Source organism: Hirundo rustica, chromosome 1, assembly GCF_015227805.2.
Source record: "Hirundo rustica isolate bHirRus1 chromosome 1, bHirRus1.pri.v3, whole genome shotgun sequence".
NCBI lineage: Eukaryota > Metazoa > Chordata > Aves > Passeriformes > Hirundinidae > Hirundo > Hirundo rustica.
The window spans coordinates 108,087,827-108,108,068 of NC_053450.1; the positions used below are offsets into that span (position 1 = coordinate 108,087,827).

The window sequence follows — 20,242 nt, forward strand, 5'->3', positions numbered from 1 at the left end:
CTGTAGAACCACATGCTAAATCCATGTTTTCAGCTGGGATAGAGTTAATTTCCTTCTTAGTAGCTAATGCAGTTCTGTGTTTTGACTTTGGGATGAAAATAAAGTTGATAATGCCCTGATGTTTTGGGTGTTTCTAAGCAGTGCTTACCCTAAGTCAAGGACTTCTCCGTGTCTCATTCTCTGCTAGGTGCACAAGAAGCTGGGAGGTAGCATGGCCAGGACAGCTGGCCTGAACTGGCCAAAGGGACATTCCATAGCATAGACTACCATACTCAGTATGTACATAAACTGGAAAGAGTTGGCTGGAAGCCCTCTGATTGCTGCTGGGGGACAGGCTGGGCACTGATCAGCAGGTGGTGAGCAATTGTGCTGTGTGTCGCTTGATTTTCTTGGTTTTATTTCTCTTTCTCTCTCTCTCTCTCTCCTTTTCAGCACAATTGTTATTTTTATAACCCTATTCAGTATAATTAGTACCATTCTTATATTTTACTTTATATTAATTATTAAACTATGTTTATCCCAACCCACAAGTCTTCCCTTTTATCTAATTCACCTCCCCATCCCATGGGGAGAGAAGGGGAGGAAGGTGAATAAGCAGCTGTGTGGTACTTGGTTGCCAGCTGGGGCTAAACCACACACACCCGGTAAGTCATTAGATGTGATCATTAGATGTGAACATGCATTATAAAGCAAAAGGTGGATCAAAAGGTTGCACAGACATAGTTTGTTCATCAGCCTAAAATTTAATTAATTCAGTAGTAATTTCTGCTGATGTTAATGCATCTCAGGGAGTTAGCAGGTAAAATGTCAAGGGAAGGGGGAAATTTGAGATGAAAAAGACTGGCAGTTTTCATGTGGTTTTTATCTGAAAATTTATTTCTCCTTTGAAAGATTCTATGGCCTTCGGGGAAAGAAAAATATCTTCTTACAAATAGGAATGTTTTCAGGGTAACTGTAGAAGGTAGCAGTAGAGCTAAAGCAGGGAAGTTCCTGGTGGTTTATGTTGTACAGCCTCATTTATGGGACTGGCACTCCCAGCCTCTGCCTTGGCATTTCGTGCTTTCACAACAGCGTCAAAGCACAGCAAGAGAGACACCAGGAGCAGGAGATGAGTCCATGAGTCATCTTGGTGTTCCTCATTGCACAAAAACCTCTTTCCAAATTTGTTTCTTCATTTGCTCCATCCAGGATAGACAGGCGGGCACCCGCTTAGTGTAAGTTTTGGAAAAGGGGCTAGAATGATAATGCCCATGGAAAAACAAAATGTGGAGCTTATGAAAATTCCCCTTTTCTTACAGCATTTTTCCAGTAGGAAGACTTGTCACCTGCTGGTTTCCATATTGCAACATTTTATAGGGAATTTCCACAGATAGACCGTATGAAAATGAGAAGAAGAATTGCTATTGGACCTGGATTTATTAAAAAATATGGTTGAAGGATTTTTTATATTTTTTATCTTTGAGTAAATTGTAGTGGTAATGTAACATGCATCACTGGGTTTGATAGTTCTGCCAAGCAGAGTATGGAAACAAAGTAGCATGTATTTTATGATATTTTTTGATATAATAGAAATGTTCTACCTTTTCATAGTGCTTTATAAAATTTTGTTGCTTAATAGATTCATGCAATTTTATTTCCAAGTTCTTTATTAAGAACTTCCAAGGTGTTTTATGTAGTGGTACTGTATCTTGGAAAGCACAGATAAGCCTTTCCAAATATTTGCGAGAAATCATGAATGAAAGAACCTTCATGCAAGTTGATGTCTTCTAGTCTATCTCCTGCAGCCTTCTTTCCTCTGACACAGCCAATGTCTCTGTCCTTGCCTGCCAGGACATAAAAGCAGAGAGCTGCTGCCAGCACTACTCTCTTGCTAGGACTAAGGCCCTGAGAGCCTCCATCACATCTTTCCTTGTCAGAAGGAAAATTACTTCATCTGGAGCCCAGATTTCCCCTCTTCTGCTATGTGGAACTCTGTGTGTGTGTTTTCACATGTACCTCGGTGCTCGTGTGTAGTTTTCCATAAATGATTGTATACACCTCCTTGAAGAATGAGAGCTCCTGCAGTCAGGGATGCCATCTCAGTCCCAAGAGAGTCAGAAGCTGCAATTCTTTCAAGATGTACAAGATCAACATCCTCTTCCTGAGAGACGGTTTTTGTCTTCTGATTGTCAGTCTTATCAGAAAACTGTTGGCTGATGAACAAGATGTTTCTGTACAATTTATGTGACACCCTTTTTTGACAACACATGGTCTTGACTTACCATGGATTTAATAAGTGGCTCCTCACTGACAGCTGAAAAAGGTGTTGTAAAGAAAGCCTGAAGAAATTGTTGGGGTTTTTTTTTGCTGGTCTTTTTTAGCTTTGATATTTTTTAATGTTATTTTTTTCATTATTTCTCTGGGTTTAGTTTTTGTCTGGTATTTATTCTCTGTGCAACAATTATTGCAACAAATGCTGCTCCCCTGTAACTTTTCTGCAAAGTTTTCACCCATGTGCTTATAGATAAAGCAATTTTCAATTTTGTTCATAATTTTACCTGCATGTAGCTCTGCTCTGTATGCCAGATAGCTGCTCTGTGGCTGACGACAGTACTCAAAGCCCCAAACTGGAATGTATGTGATAAAAGGCAAGGACTGTAGTGTGTTTAGGGTTGACACAGGAAAAAAAAACCCAAGAGATAGTTATGACAGTATATGTTAGTGTTAAGAGTGTCCTTGCTTGAGTGAAGAAGAAGAAAAGAGGGAGTAGTAGTGTGCCTTTGTTTCCTCCTAATGCATCTGTTCCTTCCGCTTGTTTGCAGACAGGGACATGTCAATCTGACAACACCATCAATACAACCTTTCTCTGTGAGCAGTCACAATGAACAGATGAATCAGAAGGAAGATATGAATTAAAACCAGGTATGTCTCTTGTACATAACCCTCTGCACTGTTGAAAAGGATATGCTCAGGTAAGGTGGTAGCAGGCCACCTGTAGCAGCAGTGTAGCTGTGACAGCAGTGAGCACACTCATTTGTATGGTAAGAACCACTTATAGCTTTCCATCAAACTAGCTTTAGATTTCCATCAAATCAAAGTCAGGGATACAAATGGGATCATGGTTTTGGTCTGCTTGCCTGCCCTGTTCATGCAGAAAAATAGAAGATACACTTAGCAGTTTGATATTCTTTGCTCTAGAACGTCTGAGGATTTTCCCAGTCTTCACTGGATAACATTTAAAATGAATGGGGTGACTAAATGGCTTACAATTTTACATGATCCTTTGATGTGAAAGCAATTATTAATGTCTATAATTATCTCCAGAATTACTTGGGTCCTGCAAATGGCATTCAAATCAACATTTTTAACTGTTTTCCAGGGGGTATCATTATATAATTCATAGTAAGGAATAGTACCTGACAATCTGAGCTCAATATTATTGTCCTTTCAGAATTTATTTCTCAGAACATCCTTCTGAAGACTCATCATTTTTTATTCTAACCAGTTTTTAAAGTGCTTTTAAAGCTCTCAGCTGAGGACTAGGTATTGAATAGAGTTTATCTCTATCACTTTAATGTGAGTCTTAGATGTAAAAACACTGAGATCAATGCTTAATCCATTATCTTCTGTATTAGGAGGACCATAGTGAGATTTACACAACTGTTCTCCCATTGTCTTGTCTTGTCTGCCCACAGCCTACCCACTGTGGGACAGAGTGGGAAAGAGAGAAAGCCTTGATGTTGTGCAAGTTCACCTCACCCAGAAGTGGTGCTGCATGCAGCCGCATTGCACACAGGCAGGGCAAGCAGAGCAGACCCAGTGCCAGCCAGCAGCCAGTGGCTGCCAGACAGCTGTGATGGGCAACACAGCTACAGCATCACACCAGGAAGTCAACTCAGTGGGTCAGGGTAATTTCAGCAGAGTAAAAAACATCAGACAATACAAAAGCAAGAACATCAAGACATGATTGGTTCACACGGCTGAGGACATGCAGGTAATTTCCCTTTTTCTCTCCCAGTCTTACAGTCCAGTATGGTGGACTGATATGTCATCAGCAGACTCACAAGCAGGGTCAGATGACTCTGATCTCTACCAAGTAGGTCACCTTGGAAATATCGGTCAGTGAGAATAGGCAGTGACACAGGACATTTCTTCAAGGAACAGATATTTTATTTAGCCCCAGGAGTACAGCAAGGGAAAAACTGTACTTGTTGCACCACCTGCAGCTATGTCAGTTTTTCTAAAGACCTTGGGAGATTCAACTTTAAAATCTGTCCCTTTGCACTTCGTCTGTGTAATACTGAACTCTAGGTCTACCTGTTGCCTTTGAAAATCATGGACTGATCAATCTATTGTTTGAATAGGAGTGGACATGGTAACTCTAGAGGAAGCCATCAGACCAGGATTTTCAGATTTCGGGGCTTGCTGCTGGACCCCGGACACCTCACACTTTTAAAAAGAGGCAGAAAGGATCCTGAAACCATCAAGAGTTTTCAACAAAGTTTTTTTTAATGGAAATGTCAAGGCAAAATCATCTATTCAGGATTGAGAGGGTAGGTGTAACTTCTTTCGTGCAAAGAAATACCATCCATCTGATGTATTAGTACCATTACTTTATAAGTGTACTTTATAGTCCTCCCAAATCAAGCTTTAATCCATTTGAATCCAGGCATCATAGCATTTTCTGTAGCAAAGACTGCCAGGCTAAAAATTATGGGAGCTTATAGGGCTTAAAGGAGGAAGTATAGCCTTGTATGACTCCTAGGAGTCTGGGGTGGGAGAAATCCGGCCTCAAGCTGCTGGGATGCAGCAAACAACAGTGGAGCCTCCAGCAGAAGGGTTAGAGACCTTCTGCACTGAGCAGAGCAGGAAGAATGAATCATTAAAAAGAACTTTTAAATCATGAAGATAAAACAGAGATTCACAAAATGGATGTGATTCCCAAAGAATATAATCTATCTAATGGAGAAAAGGTATACTTCAGAACAAGTTTGTGTACACATACACAAGCATATGCTGAACTGATTTAAGCACTGTTCAGTAAGTTTAATCTTGTTCTGTTTTGTTATATGCGTAAATGGAAAAAATATGGCATATGATAATAAATCAACAGACAACTGAAAGTAACCAGACATCAAAGGTTTTGGAAGGCTAATAAAGTGTTTCCCTGTCCTGGAGAGGGTCTGATCCTTCCCCTCAACTGAATTCCAGAACCAGTTATGGAAGCACAGCAACTTTTTTGGCTACAATGGATCTAAGAGATAACAACCACAGGTCCAGTCCTGATGGAGAGTGACATGAAGCAAAAGTTTTGGATCCTGTTCTGCTCTCATTCACTCTAAATATATAATTATCACCATTCAGAGCTCCTTGTGGATTTGGAATGACATGAGTAAAGGTGAAGTTGTGATAATGATTAGTTTTCACATAATTTAATTTAATATATACTTTGTATAAATTATACAAAGGGAGGTTGGACCAGAAGACCTACTTTGGTCTCTTCCAATCTGACCCATTCTGTGATTGTGTGAATACTTCTCATTTGAACAGAGTTTATGTCCTTGCAATCTAAAATCACTAGTGCAAATATCCTGTAAATGAATTTCTTTCTTCCATTGTTTCCCTTCAGTATCATAATTACCCGGACGAATTAGACTTTCAGAGACGACAACATAGTGGCCACAACGAGTTGTGGATGCTAAGACACTTTGAGGAAAAAAATACAAAGGAATGGATCCTTATGCTGTAATTCCTAAAGAAGGACAGCTGAGGTAAATCTTAATGAAGCTTCAGGGCATGATTCTTAGGTCAAGACTTGAGTAAGACTCAAGTGGGTCTGCTTTCTATAGAGAAGATTAAAAAGCATAACTTGTGAAAGAGGAATCTTACTGGCCTGCAAAAGCCAAACAATGCTGTAGACCTATAGAGACATGCCCTGAACTCACCAGTCTTCCTAATTCAGGAAAATCCCAACAGTTTTATTTCTTTCAAAAAGGCAATATTGACAACTGCAGCTAGACTTCCTTGTTGGAGAGGATGAAACAGGAAAACCTTCCAAATATGATTGCTTGGCAAAAAATTCTAACAGCATGAAACCTATGAGTGAAATAGAAATGAAAGCAAGCTTTGAGATGTAGGATGCCATGCCAGAAGACAGGGACTGAGTTAGCTGAAGACAAGATCCCTGTTGATTGAGCAATACCCCTGACAGAAAAAAGATTGCCAAAGGTCTAAGGGGGAGGAGCCCTGCCAAGGTGGCAGGGAAAAGGAGTCTAGAAAGTAGCTTTTAGGGTTTGAAATGTGGCACAGTATGGTAATGTAGTAGTTCCTATAGGCTGTATGTAAATTCTGTAGCATTTGTGTCTTGTACTGGTTGGTTAGTGTAAACTAGAATATTCAACACAGAAGGAGATATAATGTATTGTTACAAGAACTTAGGGCTCTTTTAGCTCGGGCATGCTTTTAGCTGTGGCTGGCAGCTTAAGCAAAGCTCTTGTACTAACGAACTATGCAGTAAACCACGTTTCAAGAGCTGCCCTGGACTCCAGAGATCTCTCTTCGCCGTCCCCTCTCTCTCTCACACACTTCCTGGTAGTTCACAGTTCAGTGAGCTATTCCTGCTATGAAGCACAACATATCCAGGCAGCACATTGTTGTTAAAGCTAAAAAAACCTCATTGTATAGGAGTAGTTTATGGTCTTTATCAAGGTCATAGTTTTGGATATAATATACTCTGAATACATGATGAGGCATAAAGCAGATTAATGTTACCAAGATGAAGAAGAAACTCTTTGCCTGCGCCCTGAATTCCACATGAGAGTTAATGTCAGGCCAGTATTTCACAGCTACTCTGTAGATCACAGTCAGCTGGATTCCAGTGAGCACAGCACACACTGCCACCAAAATCCCAACCAGGCAGTAGTTTGTGATCACCATTTGAGCCTCCTGTAGCTCCCTTTGGAACTGGAAGCATTCGGAGGAGTGGTATGTCTTCAAGGTGCCATAGTAGGAGAGAAGAACAGGCGTGATCACCAGCGCTCCCAGCAGCCACACAGCCCCCACCCAGGCTGTGGTGCAGCACCTGCGAAACTCCAGGCGGAGAAGGCGGGCTATGATGATGGCCACATAAAAGGCAAAGGTGGCATACATGTGCAGGTAGATTATGGCGCTCGACAGCCTGCATGCAAACCTCCCGAATTTCCACTCCCCCAAAATGTAGTAGCTGAGGCGGAAGGGGATGCTGAGGAGCATGAAGCTGTGCAGCACCAGGAGGCTGATGATCATAATGGTCATCACAGATTGTGACCTCCTTTGAAACAGCTGTTGGGACATCATGATGACCCCGAGGGTGCCGCCAGCTAGGTTGATGATGTACAGGACTATCAGAACAGCATGGAGCTTCTCTGAGGAGTCCAGCACTGTGTCATTGGAGGAATGGTTCTGTTGGGTTATGCAGCTGTTAAGCATCCTCATAAGATCCTCTTTTGAAGGTTACTGAGAAGGAAAAATAGGAGTGAAACATTTTTATTTCCTTTATTATTAACAGATTCCTAATGAGACACTACTGAATTGCATAACAACTGTCGTGATCCTGCACATGACAGCAATAACCGATGCCTCTCTCAGTTAAAATTACATTTGACATAATTATGAATAAGATTTTGATTTACTAAACTGCGTTCCAGGTTTTTTGGGTTTTTTTTTTCTAATATTTGCCTCTAAATTCAGCCATTTGTGATAACAAAGACACTGTTTGTAAATTGTGCAAGTTTTATCTGTACTCATATTGTAAAGTGAAAACTGAAAGTGGGAAAATACTGAAATACGAAGATGTTGTACCTATCATACGTGGATACTCTATGATGGTGCCTGATCCATCTTTTTTGCATCTTGCTGGATGGGCACAGAATACACATAAGGTAGCAATGGTTTGTTTCTAGATACATGGAGCAAATTGAAAATAAAGGTCTGCAGATGAAAATTCAATTTCTTCTTGCTTCATCTGCAAGTATTTTTGCTACAGAATTTCACCTGAGCTACTCCACTAAGAAAAGTGATGAAAACATGATCTTTTGAGAGATATAATTTCTTTGGCACTTGTTGAACATAGCCACATAAAGCTGCATTCTTATTTAGACTTAACTCAAAATGCGGACTTGTATACAGGTTTTTGTACAAATATACAGGGACAGCTCACGGGGTAGATAGATACGTTGCTAAAGAAATTTATCTTTACCTTAGAAAGATTTTGAAAGAACAAAGTAAGAGCTGAAAATTTCTCTCTTAAAAAAGCAATGTCTTCTCTGTCAGTTCCTTTGAAGTTTGAAGTCAGTAAACTTGTTTTAATTGGCAATTCTTAATTCTTTGCACTCATCTGTAAAGCAATAGACTGCAACTGCAAAACATTTTCAGGGGAACTTCTTATTTATGAAGCATCCAGCAAAACATCTTTCGAAAGCCAAGATCAGTACAAACCTTTCTGTTCACCTCCTTTTAAAATTCATGACGTTAAAGCATTCAAATGTTGAAAATTCCCCAAACTCCCTAATAGTCCCAAGACAAGCACAAGAAATTTCCCAGAAACTTTGCTACACCAGAAGTTTTACAAACTTCCATTTTCCAATGTATATCGTTAATATTTCTAATCGGCTTCAAAAATGTACAAGTTTTAGTTGTTCTAGAGAGCATATTGACAGTTTAATGGCAACATTTTATATCACTTTGAAATAGATTAAGATTTTTTTTGCTATTTATAGCAATAAAATATTTGAATTTTACCTTACAGTCTCTTCTTTGTGACTTCACCCTGAAATGTGTCATTTCATGCAGCTGTAGCATATGGCACACATAAGCAGAGTGAGAAAAACAGCTTTTGACATGTTTGACCAAGGACTGAAGGTTTCCTCAGCCCACACACAGGAAGGAACAAGCCTTCCTTTTGCTTCACTGTGATAGCAATCTCATATGTGCGACATCTAATGCTCTTTTCATCATGCAGAGAGAACCACAGAAAAGTTGCTGAGCTGTCAGAGACCATCATTGTGCTGGGACATGTAGAACAGATCAAATCAGGACTGTGTGATCCCAGTTTGGTCATTCTTAAAGCTCAGGTGGGCAATGATTCCCTGAGCCATACAACTACCACAAGGTACCAGGTTTTACTCCTAAACAAGTGAGAAGTGCCACTGATCAAGGAAAGAAGTGTGCACCTGAGCAAAGGATTTTTTTCCTTACGCATCTACTTTCCCCCTGAATTTGCTTTATGTTTAATAATTAAGCTAAATGTTCCAGAAAAACCAAGTGTTTAGCAGAGTTAACAGCGGATTTCATTCTAACGTGTTATTGGATCATCAAGAATTCAGAGATTTCTCACTGTTTAAATATTATACATAAAACAAGCTGTACACATATATGAAAAGCAACTTAAGAGCTCCTGCTGTTAAAAAAAGTCATAGAGAAGCCAGTGGGCCTTGAAAATTATTCCTGAACCAAAGGCATGAATGCAGACCTCAAAACATATCATTAATGCATAGAAGCTCACTAAACAGAGGAAGACTTTGAGTCACATCTCTTGTAAAGTCATTAAAAAGCAGTTTCTTGACTGTTGGGGAGGAAGAAGCCAAAAAACCCTATAAATATGATTGCCTCTATTCTGAGAATGAGAAACCTGTAAGTGAGATAGAATTGAAAGTAAGTTTTGATGTTTGAGATGTATTAGATACTGGATCTCTGGGAAAACAATTATGTGACCATCTGAAAGTTACCTGCAGCCAGACCCAGAGGTCAAATGGAATGTTCTGTCTCACCCCTCAATGTATGGTTCATCCCACATCTGTAACCCTTCCCTGAAGTATCAGGTATCTGTAACCCCATTGGCCCAAGTCCTGTTCCAGCCCACCTTGAAGACCCCTGATAAGGGGTCCCAAGGGGGCTGGACGGTCTCTTTGCTCTTTGCTCTCTTTCTGCTTGCACCCTTCCCCGAGGACTTTCCTCTCTTGGAATTTCCTCTCCCTACTTCTCCCTTCCCCCACTTTCCTAGGCCTTGCCACGAGCTGCAGCCTGGCAGCTCCGAGCAAGGCCTCACATCCCTTACAATAAACCTCATCTTCTAAAACCTAACTTCAGAGATCTCTTGTCTACATTCATCTACACCGTCCTGGAGTACTCAGCAGCAGGAGGAAGCTATTTCTACAATTGGCGCCCAACGTGGAAAACGCCGGACCCAGCCTTTCAAGCTGTGAGAGACTTCCCCATGGACGGTAAATTACCAGTTGTATGCTAATCGGTGTCGTGAGCACAGTATATCGCTGCAGGGCAGCGTGAGGCTGGAGCTCTTTAAAGTTGCCGAAGACAAAACCTTGAGCACGAGGATCGTTACTAAGTAGCGAACACTCGGAGCTCTGAGGAGGTTTTGTCTGGCGTCCCTCGAGCACAGACGGCTGCTGCTGAGCGGCGGCCACTGGGGCTCACGGAGGGAGTTTTGCCGTGGTACGTTGCCACGTGCGTTGAGCGCGTGTGGGCACTGCTTTGCACTGCCCGCACTGAAGCGCCGAGGGGAGGTTGGAGTCCCGAGCACGGAAGAGCTGTTCCTGAGCAGTGCCTGGAGCCGTGACTCTGAAAGCGGACCCTGCGCAGTGTCCTGAGAGCCGACTGGAGTGTCTGGCCAACCCCTACGTCGGATCTCGAGTGAGGACCTGCTTCTGCGACATCGAGGTGAGCTACACTGGTGTAAAAATGGGGCACTGCCATTCTACCCTTGATAGAGATCTCTATAAGAAACTTAAGTATCTTTTACGCTGCAATCACGGTACTTTACATAAGCAAGAGCTGAAAGACCTTTTAGAATGGACTCTAGTTAACTTTCCCAATGCTGACCGTTCAGCCGTCTTTACCAGAGACTTTTGGGACTCAGTTGGAAACAGACTCTTTAATGATATTTCACGAAAGAATTTTGCTGTTGTTGAGCTCCTTCCAGCTTCTACGGCTCTCGCTGAGCTCTTCGCTACAAAAAATGCCACTACAGCCGCGGCACCTGGTCACGCCGCTCCCGGAGATCCCCTCCGCGTGGCCGCCGGTCTGCAGCGGAGCCCGCTCCCCTCCCCTCCCCCGCGCCACGTGGTTTCGGCATCCGCGGCCCCGCCGAGCGCCGCGGCCCCATTCCCCACCCTCGTGACTGCGGCACCCGTTCCCTCGGCCCCTACGCCCCCACCGGACCCTGCGGCCCCTCCCACCGCGGCCTTGGTCCCGTTCACGGCTGGAATTCCTGTTACCGGGGCTCCCTCCCCCCGCTCCAGTGTGCCGGGCCCCGTCCCCGTTTCTGCCCCTTCGAGCCCGCCCACTGACAGCGTTCCGGCGGCGCTTCTCGCTGCCGGCATGGCGGCAGCCCCGCACCCCCCTCACCCCGCGGCTCGGGCTGTACTCCCCCTCCCCCCCGCGCGTCCCGCCGCTCCGCCGGCCATGGCTTTTGCGGCTGTGGTTGCCGCCGTTGCCGGACTCCTCCACAACCAAGCGGCCACAGTCTTGCAAGCAGCACAGAGTCCCCTCGCAGCGGCCGACGCGGCGCTGGCGGCGCAGCCGCTCTCGCCTGTGCCCGCCGCTGCCTCGCCGCCGCCGCCTTTCTACGACCCGGTGGTGCCGGCTGCAGCGGTGCCGGCGCCCGCGGTGCCGCCGGCGCCGGTACCGGCTATCCCTGCAGTTCCCCTTGCGCCCGTCACTCCCCCGCGTGTTCGGGCGCCTGCAGACTGCCCCAGCCCCACGCCGCGGCGGATGCTACAGCCCGTTCCAGTCCCGGCTCCGCGGCGTGCCCTGGCCCTGCCCGCAAGCTACGAGCAGCTCACTCCCACAGCACAGAGGGCGGATGGCCATGCACGCCCTGTCCCCGCTCCGCGGCGTGCCCCGGCCCAGCCTGCGAGCTACCAGCGCCTGAGTGCCACAGCACAGACGGCGGATGGCCGGGCACGCCCAGTCCCCGCTCCGCGGCGTGTTCCACCCCGCCCCCCCGTCCCTGCCAGAGCGACGGCTGCACCGGAGGCCGGGGCTGTGGCCGAGTTCGCAGCACGACCCCCTGCCGACGTGTCCCCATCGCACGGTGACTCTCCGGAGCCCCCAGCCGCGGCTCCGGCGTGTCCTGTGCCCGCGGACTTCTTAGAGATCCCTCCCACGGTTCCTGCTGCGATCCCTGCGCCTCCGCCACGTCCCGCGCGCCCCATGCAGCCCGCCGCCATGATAACTTCCTACGCCGACCCTGTGCACGCAGCGCATTCGCATTTCGCGCCAACGCGCCCGGCCGCGTCACCGCCTGTGATACAGCCCCATGCTGAAACCTACGCTCAGCCGGAACTTGTTACAGTGCCATCGCAAATAGTCCACACTGCCGCGCGTGCTGCACAGCCCCCGACGCCACAGACTTCAGCAGTTTCTGCACAACCACAGCCTTCAGCAGCCCCTCCCCCGTCCACGACCCTGCACACAGCACAACAGCAACACGATTCTACAGCAACTCATATGTATCCTTCCGCGCCTCTTCCACCGCCAGACCTACATGCTACAGTAACAGCTTCATGCCTGACGACTCCTCCCGCAGCTTCAACTTCTTCTCAGATGTCTTCACTGACAAGCTCTCTGCCTCCTGCATCCCTGCTTCTGCCTCCTGCATCGTGCCCAAGCATGACAGAACCACAGCTTGGCACACAAGCCTTGCAACGAGAAGGGGGAGGATGGAATGTGACAGCCACTTTAACAAATACATGACAGACAGAGAACTGTTTTGCCCTTGCAGATGCTAGCCCTCTCAAATCTGAGGATCCACCAACACCAATCCCGATTTTGGAAGGTCCCCAGAAATGTTCTGATGACCTTCAACTGACAGACTGGCATGAAGTCACACGAGAAATTTGCAAAGAAGAAAATCTAAATCCTCTAGCTATGCCTGTGATATTCAGCCAGCAAGCTGGAGGTCCCAGAACAGGGACACCTATCCCATCTCAAGACGTGAAAGAATTGCGAAAAGTGATAAAGGACAGTGGCATCTGCTCTTCATATTTTAAAGAACTGCTGAAAAATACCCTAGAAAGAACACACCAAACCCTAAAACACATTTTAACTCAAGTGAAAAGGGGGAAAGCCCAAGTGACACCTCAAAAGAGATTGAAGAAAGCTCAGTATGTTTATAATTTTCTGAACAGCTCTGCAAAAGAGCCTCACCCTCACATTTACAGACATTTCTTGAACACTAAAAAGGTAAAACTGAAAGTACACCCCCCAGTTTCAATTAAAAATTTAAAATCAAGACAGTTAGAAAGACCATATAATCCTGTAACATGGGGGAAGAGGTTTGCATTTGCCTCCACAGAAAGAGGACTCAAGTGGGTTCCAGTGAAGAATGTGAAGCAGTACCACGCATCGAAGCCTGCTGAGACCCCCACATCAGCCAGTACTTCTGCAAACCAAGAAGCAAGCACCCAGACCTGAGCTGCGCAGAATCACCAGAAGATGATCTGCCAAGAACAGCCCAAGAAAAGACTGGAGTTTTATTGTTTGCATGTTACTTTTGTTCTTTTGTTTTAGTTTTTGTAGTGAAGCTTTACCTAAGTCAACCAAAGATGAATGTCTGAGTTGTTTTAGCTAAGTCTGCAGGCTCTGATACCATCTGTCTATCCGACAGAAGCCCTGAAAAACCTGTTTAGTTAGAGTACATTTTCCAAAAGATTTTGAAGGTTTGTGCTGCATGAATTTATCCGATCACTCTGTTTCCATTCACAAACAATTGCAAGAATTGAGAGATTTAGCTAGCCAAATTACAATAGATGACCCATCCTAGTTAGACAATTTGTTTGATGGTTTGAGCTTTGCACCTTGGCTAAAGGAACTTTGTAAGATAGGTTTGATTGTTTTAATAGTAGTAATTGTAGTTTTAGTAGCGGTTCCCTGCATACTTCAGTGTGTGAAAAAAGTAATGAGTAAGACAGTGTCTAGTGTTTTAGTTGTTAATAAGAACGGGGGAGATGTTGGGGAGGAAGAAGCCAAAAAACCCTATAAATATGATTGCCTCTATTCTGAGAATGAGAAACCTGTAAGTGAGATAGAATTGAAAGTAAGTTTTGATGTTTGAGATGTATTAGATACTGGATCTCTGGGAAAACAGTTATGTGACCATCTGAAAGTTACCTGCAGCCAGACCCAGAGGTCAAATGGAATGTTCTGTCTCACCCCTCAATGTATGGTTCATCCCACATCTGTAACCCTTCCCTGAAGTATCAGGTATCTGTAACCCCATTGGCCCAAGTCCTGTTCCAGCCCACCTTGAAGACCCCTGATAAGGGGTCCCAAGGGGGCTGGACGGTCTCTTTGCTCTTTGCTCTCTTTCTGCTTGCACCCTTCCCCGAGGACTTTCCTCTCTTGGAATTTCCTCTCCCTACTTCTCCCTTCCCCCACTTTCCTAGGCCTTGCCACGAGCTGCAGCCTGGCAGCTCCGAGCAAGGCCTCACATCCCTTACAATAAACCTCATCTTCTAAAACCTAACTTCAGAGATCTCTTGTCTACATTCATCTACACCGTCCTGGAGTCCTCAGCAGCAGGAGGAGGAAGCTATTTCTACAATTGGCTTTTTTTTTTTTTTTTTTTTTTTTTTTTTTTTTTTTTTTTTTTTTTTTTTGGGTTTTAGAAGAAAAATGTTAGTCCTTTTTATTTTTCACCTACAGTTCTAGACTTCAGTTAGAGTCATCCCTACTCAAACATAAGGTTTTGTGAGTAAACAACATAAACCCAGTATTGGAGCAGGGTTGAACTATCATTGCTCCTGCCATCAGTCAGCCATCTTCTGCTGTGGATGAGAGGATGGTTCTTCCTATTAAGAACGACGATAGGAAGAACAAGATGTGAAAGAGAGCTACCAAGAACTAAATAAATACAAAACCTCAAAAAATATAAAGTTGGAAAGAGAAATGGAAAGTCTGTGAGGATGAGCAAGAATGTGGAAACAGCAGTCTGTGAGACATTCTCAGATTAAACTCTGAAAGCTTTGAGAGAGCAGTTACCATTTCATCTAGATCAGGATTCAGAACAGCAGGGATGCTCATTTTGGACACTGCATATATTTGTGGGCTTGGGGTAAAAGAAATGGGTAATTGTTCTGTCAGATCTGCCATCTCTCTCTCCCAGAGCCCTGGCTTCATTTTTGCCTTGGCTAGCCCAAGAGAGAAACCACAGCTGGAAGGATTTTTTTCCCTCAGAGCCCCATAGATCCCAGAGCGGCTGTGAACCTTTTCCTTTAGAGAGAGCGGGCCCCCATCGATGGCAAAAGGAAAGAGTCTGCACTTGATTTGGGGGGAATCCGGGCTTTATCCAGTCTTTCTTCTGTGGTCCTGGCCCTGCAGGGTCACGAGCTCAGTCCAGTCCCTGCCAGAAAAGAGAGAGCGGCCTCCTTCTCCTGTCTTTTATCCAGGGGGAAGGGGCTGGAGGTGAGGATAAGCCACTACCCAATCAGGGATAAGGTGGGAGTGGAACAGAGTTGGATTACATTCCAGTGTGGGAGAATGGACAGGGAAAAGGAGCAGGGACAAATTTCGGGATGATACATTTTCCAGGGGAACAGGGGGTTACAGAAGAAACCATTACAAAACCCAATATAAAAATGAAATACAATATAAACCCAAATAATGCACAAGAACACAGAGCACTGATGAAGAGCAGTGACCTGGGTAATGGTACTCACCAGCTGTGGTTCCAGCATCTCCTAAGCCTGTGTAAGGACAGGCTGCTGCCTTACACTGTAATGATGGATGTAGCCTGGATGTCAGACACTGATGGTTTCCATGGGTTAGAATGATCATGAAACTACTGCCACAGCCTGTGGGTGAAACAGGAAATTGGCTGCTGCCTTGTCCACTGAGCTTGAACAAATCCATAAAAATTCAATAAAATCAGAAGAGACATGAAGAAATTGCATTCCTCAAGTAGCTGTTTTGTGACAGCCAGCACTCCAGAGCTGAATCAGACTCAGATCAAGAGCTTGGTGCACTCTGTTATCTTTCTGAGTCCAGTCTGAGCTCTTTGTATATAAAGAAAGGCCAAAGATGTTGCATAGATAATTATCTTCTCACCTTGGGGACAGTGCTCTTGGCTGGCACCAAAACTGCTGAAGGTCAGAAACCAAACTTTTCCACTGATGTTTTCATACCCCTTAGTCTTTTTTCCTTGAAACATTCCTTGAAACTTGTATGTTAATTCTGCTCAGTGCGCTAACCTTGTATCTTTTTGTCCCTCTGTTAAAAAAAAAAAAAAAAAAATCACACAACTCAACCTGTAATCTAGGTTTAGTTTCTAGGTTAGTTTTTTATTTGAGTACAAGAGAAAATTGAGTTAGCACATAGCTTGCCTTGACCAGCAGTGGGAATAAAGATTGAAAGAGAAATGCGTCATATGCACAGCAGAGATCCAGGTCCAAGACTAGAATTACAAACAGATTTTAAAGAAGGAATTAAGGACTGGGCATATCTGGTTCAACACTGGGATAAGCAGAGGACAAAGAAGAGGAGTAAAGGTTTCAATTACTGAGCTGGAAAAATGAAACAGAAGAAGAAGAAGTAGCAGTTGAGAGAACAACATAAAACATACAAGGCCTGCTGTATGTTTGGAGATGGGATGAGTCCCAGTGGAAGTGTCACTGCTGGTGCATGAGTGTAGCAGACTTCCTCTAAGCAGGGACCAGGTCCATGGTAGAACTCTAACTTCTTCATTTCATGTCTGCATGATTTCCTCGGCTTCCCGCATCAGTCTACAAAAGCACTGTCTTTTCTGGTCAGTATAATAGCAACCAAGGTTTCACATTTGGTTTCAAGAGTTGTTTTCTGTCTTTGAACAGCCATAAAACAGTCCTGTCTTTTGTGATTGGATAGATTTTCAGTTTTAGCTACTTCCAAAATTGGGTGATAACTGCTGGTAATTTATTTATTAATATTAATCTTGTATTGCTAGCTGCTTACAAAAACTAAGCTACACATTGGTCATAAACAATAGTAAAATAGGGAATACCTGCATTATGCTTTAACATATTGCTTTTTCTGGGATTGCAGGTGAAATCACAGCTCTTGCTGTCTCACTCCCACCTTGTCAGACATGAGTCACAGGTACTGGATAGTAAGAAAAATCATACTCCATAGTTAGGGAACATACAGGATAATTCCTTTAATTTGCCAATCCCACCCACCCATGCATCATGAATAATTTACTAACTTCAGCCAGTAAATTGTGAAGAAGTTTAGCAGAACTTTTCAGATTCTTAGACTACTCTTCTAATTACTTGATGGCAGATTTACTGAGAGATTTCTCAGGCATTGTCAGGATAGAAGAGGCTGTCTGGCTTCTCTGTTTATTAGAAAACATAATATATAGTTGCCTTAGTCATACCTATTTAGTATGCCTCAAAAGTAGACATTATGCTTTATATAAATAGAAGCAATATATAATGGATTTCTGTGGAGGAATTTGTCAGAATATGTCACAGGCAGGCTATGACTTACCTTTTGAAACAAAGCTTTTTTATTTGGTTTAGTGCAAAGAGAAGAGATTTATTATTATAAATTCAGGAATTTGTCATTATTTTCCTGTCCTGGTACCTACCAGTTTAGAAGTAAGTTAGGAGGTTTCTTAAATAGTTTTGTCCCACTATTTCATCTAACTGCCCTCCAACATCTGTAGTGGCAGTTAAAGTTGTTGTTGCCTTTGTTTACTCCAGAAAATTGAAATTACTGGCTATAAAACCATTTTACTTGGGAACAGCTGCAGAAAACTGCATGTAAGTCAAGGATCTGGCACCAACAGCATAAAATTTTCCTTATCCGAAATGCTTTTCTTTCTGCCTGACCATGTTGCTACTCACTGTCCTTTTCAAACTTCCCATTGTTTCAATCTCACAGCCTTTCTCAGAAGTCTATGTTTCAAGGAATAGCCCCACATAATGCTACCATATCTGGTTTCTCATGTTCTGCACGATAAATAAGGTCACAGCCACAGAATCTGAATTCTTTCCTATTACTTATACACAGAATCAACAAGCCTCTTCAGGAATTAGATCCCTGAAACTAATTTTTGCTTGACACAGAGCTGAGCAAGGCTTAATCTTTATTAAAAGAAAAAGCAATTAGAAAGGAAGCACATAAACCAATTAACTCATGCAGGAAAGCAAGATAACAATTTTCAGTGAGTTACAGGAAGCGTGGAGGGTGCCCAAAACACAAAGGTTGTGCTTTCAAGGTGCGGTGGAGAGGTTGGTTTTGGGATTGTTCTCCCCATCTACTCCTCTCTGGTGAGAACCCAGCTGGAATACTGCATCCATGTTCTGGGGCCCCAACATAAAAAGGATGTGAAGATGCTGGACCAAGTCCAGGAGAGGCTGCCACAAAAAAATGAGAGGGGTGGAGCACCTCTCCTATAAAAAAACAGCTGAGACAGTTTGGTTTATTCATGCCAGAGAAGAAGTTTGGTTTATTCATGCTCTGGGGAGACCTCAGAGCACTTTCCAGTACATGAAGGGGACCTACAGGAAAGATGGAGTGGGACTTTTAATAAGGACATGTAGGGGTAGGATAATGGTAATGATAATGGCTCTGAAGTGAAAGAGGAGAGATTTAGATTAGATAGGAGGAACAAAACCCTCTACTGAAGTGGCTCTTTCTCTCTCCCCTCCAGAGCCTGTGCTCCGCTTTGGCTAGCTTGAGAGAGAAACCACTTCAGGAGTCTTCCAGGGTCCTAAAAGCTACCCCGAGGCTATAAACCTTCTTGTTTAGAGAGAGCGGGTGTCTGTCGATGGCAAAAGGAAAGAGTCTGCTCTTTGTCTGGGGGGATTCACAGCTTTATTCAGGGGTCCTGCCCCTGCAGAGTCCAAAACTCAGTCCAGCCTCCATCCCCATCCTGGTCCCGGAACAGAAGAGGGCTCCCCCCGCCATTCCAGGGCTTTTTCCAAAGAGGGAACGGGCCTAGAGGCAGGGACAAGCCACTACCCAATCAGAGACAATGTGGGAGTGGAACAGGGTTGGGTTACATTCCAGTGTGGGAGGATGGGCGGGGCAGAGGACCAGGGACAAACCATGTGATACATTTTCTAAGGGAACAGGGGATACAGAAGAAATATTACAAAACCTAATATAAAAATGAAATACAATATTAACCAAATTAATGCAATACAACACTTTACTGTGAGGTTACACAGAGAAGTTGTGGATGGCCCATTCCTGGAGGTATTCAGGACTTTGATAGATGAGCCTTTGAGTAACATAGTGTAGTGGAAGGTGTTCCTGCTCATGGCAGGGATGCTGGAACTTGGTGATATTTGAGGTCCCTTCCACACCAAGGCATTCTATGATTATAAGATCAGGTTTTGAGTTTGGGTTGTTTTCACGAATTCACATTGATCTTAAACTCTCCAAGATCTTACAATTATATGTTTGTGAGTACATTTCGCAAAAGTGAGCCTTATCTTTACTGAGGCAAGTTTCCCCTTTCTCTGAAAGAAGAACAAGCACTTATGTTCTGAGTGGAGTTGCAGAGAGAGTACTAGAAGACAAGGATGAGGACTCTAAATACTAAATCTTTTTGAATTTGTCAGTAAATTAGTTTATAATTTAGATTTGTTTAGTATCTAGAGGCCTGTCATCCCAATTTCATCAAAACACACATCCATAAGTCAGTTAATCAAAAAATAAGAAAAAAGGAGGATTTTGAGCTATTGAGAATTTGAAGTATCCGATATCAGCTCCATAGGAATGAAACTTTTGAGCAAATCAGAAAAAAGGAATTAGCGTTTATCCTTGTCAGTACTGGGTGGTAGGGAGAGGGAAATGAATATCAATATCAATAGCGTGAATTCTAAGATACAAGAGGAATTAAATATATTAAATAAGAGTACAAAACAGAACACCTAGAGCACCCCCAAAAAATACTGATCATGTTTCATTCTGTTCTCAGTGGGATAAAATGGGCTGGTTGTGAAAGGAGAAAGTTTTTTAGTTCCTATCACTAGAAAGAGAACTGAATACAAAAACCATGCTTCAAGCTATCAGACTTTTCTGATTTAATTTCCTGTGAGATATTCAAAGATGCCTAAAGAAGTAAAAGTGAGTTTTTTAAATATTTTGAGAAATTTAAATATTTTGGCTAGTGGATGCCACCACAGAAGTTGTTTCCTTCAAGGCCCTGGAAGAAAAGACAGGACTAGTCCCACAAACAGAGGAAACTCCAAAGCTGAGGCCACTTGGTGCTGCACAG

General features: G+C 43.7%; 1 protein-coding gene and 1 long non-coding RNA gene across 4 annotated transcripts in view; one reads left to right on the plus strand and one right to left on the minus strand.

Annotated features, from left to right (window-relative positions):
- Window positions 1–218: 218 nt before the first annotated feature.
- The window catches only part of LOC120754205 (uncharacterized), a 33,447-nt gene continuing 13,423 nt past the window's right edge, over window positions 219–20,242 (plus strand). Inside the window, exons 1-4 of one of the 3 annotated variants that reach the window (XR_005701356.1) lie at window positions 219–353; window positions 2,802–2,901; window positions 3,675–3,973; window positions 4,344–5,289. This is a non-coding gene — a long non-coding RNA (uncharacterized LOC120754205). Of the gene's footprint in view, window positions 354–729; window positions 800–2,801; window positions 2,902–3,674; window positions 3,974–4,343; window positions 5,290–20,242 lie in introns of those variants that run through there. The other 2 variants (XR_005701355.2, XR_005701354.2) reach the window with 2 other exon arrangements.
- Window positions 6,583–7,453, minus strand: LOC120754198 (probable G-protein coupled receptor 141). The gene has a single exon (XM_040067548.1). It carries the CDS (start codon window positions 7,450–7,452, stop codon window positions 6,583–6,585), a length of 870 nt encoding a protein of 289 aa, XP_039923482.1. The 5' UTR covers window position 7,453.